The sequence below is a fragment of the Ceratina calcarata genome, unplaced genomic scaffold (genome assembly GCF_001652005.2).
Source record: "Ceratina calcarata isolate Rehan_Ccalc_2016 unplaced genomic scaffold, ASM165200v1 scaffold3979, whole genome shotgun sequence".
NCBI lineage: Eukaryota > Metazoa > Arthropoda > Insecta > Hymenoptera > Apidae > Ceratina > Ceratina calcarata.
The window spans coordinates 1-4,080 of record NW_017163189.1 but is presented as its reverse complement, the minus strand read 5'-3'; the positions used below and the strand labels follow the sequence as shown (position 1 = coordinate 4,080).

Below are 4,080 nucleotides of genomic sequence, written 5' to 3'. Positions count from 1 at the left end.
AAAGTGACTGAAGCGCGTCAATCCTACAATCCAAAGTCTTCAAACTAATAACACTCTACTATAAATATATAACATACTGAGAGTATATCCGGTCAAACTCAAACGACCAACCTTGAATAGAACGAATGATATAATAACATACCTATCTATAATCTACACCAGTGTACATTAAATTATTACTACCATTACTATTACTATTCTCTACATTGATTAAACTTTAGTGAAAAAAAAAATCAATGGAAACGAGACGTTTGTATCTTCTACCTACTTATACATTAACTTCTATAATTTATACATAAACGCAATTTGTTAATGAATGAAGACGGAATATCTTAATTCTACATCCCTTTATTGAATAACTCCATGATTTAAGCACAATATATTATGACAAATAAGACTTTCTTGTAATATAAGAATACTTAAATGCTAGAAAACTCACGCTATATACCTTGAATCCCTCTTACCCCATCCTACATATTCCTTTCTCCTGTTACTTACCTTCCATAGCTGCCATACCTGCTTACTCCAGACTATCAACGCTCTTCAATCTGTCATTACCTTAATATTTTACATACCTACCTGTATACTTACCTTTACACTCACCTGTCACTACAATCCACATCCCACTGCATTCCATTTTATGTTACTTACCTTCCACAACCTACATACTTACCTCTCTCAAATTGTTAATGATTTTATAATGTAACGTCATGTTTCAAATACTTACCTATGTTCCCACCCCATCACCTACCTGTTACCTACCACACTTACCTTCTCCCACTCCTTCTCCACTGTATGAATGAGAAACGAATGAATGATTGTATGTGGCTGGCGGCCGTGTCCGTGGTGTTGGGAGTGCCTAAGATGTGTACCAGCCGTTTCACTGGTGCACACCGAAGGCTGATGTGTGGCAACACTGCCGAGACACTACGGGCACGGTGTCGTCTGGAAGTACCCCCTTCGGGCCCTGGCCAGGGAGTGAACACCGAACTGGGGTGTCGGAGCCCCAGTCGCCCCGAACGAGCTCTCTATCGTCAAAACTGGATAGAGTGAAGAGTCAGTGCAGAATCAGTGGAGTTCCACTGAATGGTAGAGGTTACTCCCATGGGTGCACCCTTCTGCACGCTGCCCGTTCATAGGCGGTACCTATAAAACAAAGAATGTCTCAAAACAAGAAACAAACTAGAAACAGCTTAAGATCTACGCTAAACAAAATCTACGCTAATAAANTGCACCCTTCTGCACGCTGCCCGTTCATAGGCGGTACCTATAAAACAAAGAATGTCTCAAAACAAGAAACAAACTAGAAACAGCTTAAGATCTACGCTAAACAAAATCTACGCTAATAAAAGAACCTTAGATAATCCAAGTTTATCTCCCTTTATTACTAAAACTCCAAGTGATAGTACGGTAGTAGACGCAGATATTATTATAGACGACGTCCCTCACGCTACCCGTACACCTATGAGCAAAAATGATATTAGTCTACCTGATGACCAACACGGTTACAACGTATCTCATACTCCCTCTCACTCTCTTAAACGCACACCTCCTACGGCTCAGCAGGACATCCCCAACCCAAATCCTCTTCCTCAAACTCCTCCCCAATACCCTGCTACTCTAGAATATTTAAAACGTAAACGCCAATCCAACAAAGACAACAAAGACAATTCCATAGTAATGAATACATCTAATACCTCAAATGATAGTAAGAGAGGAAAAAGAAAAGCGCATAAAAGATCCAACGATGAATCGGATAGCTCCACTGATTTCTCTCAAAATGACGAGGACTACAACCCAGGATCTGATCTAAACGATGGAAAATCACTTTCAAAAATTATAATGTCTTTGGTGGAGTATGCAAACGAAATCAATTACGTTAGACGTAACTCTACAAACCTGAATGGGGTCTTCAATAGTAGACTCAAAACAGTGGAGAATGCTCTGCTGACCACATCACACGAGCTGGAACCCATATTCGCAGAACCTGAAAACAATAAGAAACTAATCGAAGAAAACCTAAACCTAATTAAAATCAATAGAAAACTTACAGAAAAAGTTAAACAACTCGAAACGCGCATAGAAAAACTCGAATCTACACCAAATAACCTACCTGTAACATCACTTGAACAAAATAAGAATCCCCTTTCATCCTCCAATAAGCTATTCCTAGAATCTCTTCTGCAGTCAATTAATGAGAATATTGACAGCAAGATAAAGGACCTCAAAACAGAAATATTTGCACACGTTAACAATAATACTACAAACCCAATTCCATCGCTGGCAAACCATCAAAATACTATAACACCTATAAGCTCCTCTGATGTGAGTCTACCATCGAACTCACACTCACCGAATCCTAACACACAACTAAGAGCTCCAGAGATGTGGGCCAAGGTTGTTGGAAAAAAATCAAAAAAGAAAACTATAGTCACTAGTAACGACTCACATACTTACCTCCATAATGCCAACACTCCTACCCTGCCTGCTGGCCCAAGCACTACCACCATAACACAGAATACAAAGCCCAGTGTACCTATAAGAAAACCTAAAAATGTAGAAGTCTTATATATTACAGAAAGTAGAAACAGTAATACAAAAATAAACCAGGTATTATCAAAAGCCAAAGAAAACATAAACCTGCAGGAACTAGGTATTAAAACAATAAACCCTCGCGAATCCTTAAATGGAGGACTCATCCTTGAGTTTCCAAAATCCAAGGAAGGTGAAGTTGCACCAATTCTAATGGAGAGGATCAAATCACTATTTCCACCGGATGATATTGTAGTATCTTGTCCAAAAAAATACAAGGAGGTATTGATCACCAGAGTCGACATATCTGCTACGCATGAAGAAATTACAAAGGCTCTCCAAACTGCATGTGGCTCTAACAAACACTTCATTCTAGGCCCTGTTCGTCCAAACCTGAGAGGCTCGGCGACAGTGTGGTGTAAGTGTGAAGAATCTGAAGCATATAAATTATTATCCATTAAAACACTGGCGATTGGATGGTCCCAAGCTTACTTCCAACCTCTAGAAAATAGACCAGTCCAGTGCTTTAAATGCTGGTCCTACGGTCATGTTCGCAACTCCTGCACTTCAAAAATCAATAGAGACGGTTGGTGCTACAAATGTGGTGGTGAAGGGCACCCATCCAACATCTGTGTTAATAATAATCCCATATGCAAACTCTGTCAAGAGAATAACTTCAACTACAAGCATAAAATGGGTACAAACACATGCAGGACATTTATTAACTACAAGAATGATAAACTAGAACGTAACTCTTCTTTACTACCCCAAAGTAATCCAGCAGTCAATGAAACTACAGACATCAGAATGGAGGTAACTGAAAAGAAAAAATCTTAAATTACAACATGGCACAATCCTTCCAAAACCAAAATATGCACAGATCCAGGTATAATGATGTAAGCTGTCCACTCCTAATCCTGCAAGCTAATATCAATCATGCTGTTGCTGCTCAATCCCTACTGGAGAGTTACATTGTTAGTAATAATATTAGTATTGCTCTTGTATCGGAACCACACAACCCCTGTAAAAGTGGATGGTTTGGATACCGTGAAAATAAGGCTGCAATAGTTGTAAACAACTCATCATTCACAAATCCAAGCATCTTATACGAAGGTGACAACTATGTTGCGGCAAGTATACACTCTACAATATTCATCTCAGTATACTGCTCTCCAAATGAGAATAGAAATAATTTCGAAAAAAGGTTGAAGTCTATATCTAAAATTATTAAAAAGTTTTATCACCTGCCGATTATAATAGGTGGGGATTTCAACGCCTATAGTACGTTTTGGGGTTCTGCGAGAAACTGTGTAAGAGGAAAAATATTGAAAGACTGGGCTACTACAAATAATCGCTATTTATCATGGACATGGATATGGATATGGACATCATCTCATCGCCGCCCCCATCCCCCCCGGCCTGTGTAAGGATCTTCAACAGGATCCTCCCATTCATGGACCTGACTGTCATTTACGATTTATCACGTGAAGCGCGAACTTCGTACAAATCGCTAAATTCGTATACGCGATCGTTAATAGTGTAGTTAAT

The 4,080-nt window shown here is 39.2% G+C and overlaps 1 protein-coding gene across 2 annotated transcripts; it reads left to right on the top strand.

The window, feature by feature from the left end:
- The first annotated feature begins 2,065 nt into the window (after positions 1-2,065).
- Positions 2,066-4,023, top strand: LOC108626386 (uncharacterized). Of its 2 annotated transcripts, none has more exons than XM_026814790.1 (3): positions 2,066-2,814; positions 2,909-3,345; positions 3,793-4,023. In XM_026814790.1, the coding sequence occupies exons 1-2, from the start codon at positions 2,386-2,388 to the stop codon at positions 2,927-2,929; spliced, it is 450 nt and encodes a 149-aa protein (XP_026670591.1). In that variant the 5' UTR covers positions 2,066-2,385; the 3' UTR covers positions 2,930-3,345; positions 3,793-4,023. The 2 variants fall into 2 exon arrangements, with proteins under 2 accessions (XP_026670591.1, XP_026670590.1); XM_026814789.1 differs by having other exon boundaries at positions 3,413-4,023.
- The last annotated feature ends 57 nt before the right edge of the window (positions 4,024-4,080 follow it).

What these genes read in the sequence shown, in the direction of transcription:
- LOC108626386 (XM_026814790.1), top strand. Translation starts at nt 2,386, where the DNA reads ATGTGGGCCAAGGTTGTTGGAAAAAAATCAAAAAAGAAAACTATAGTC. An exon ending in GTCCAAAAAAATACAAGGAG is followed by an intron (nt 2,815 to 2,908) that starts GTATTGATCACC and finishes ACTTCATTCTAG; the next exon opens with GCCCTGTTCGTCCAAACCTG.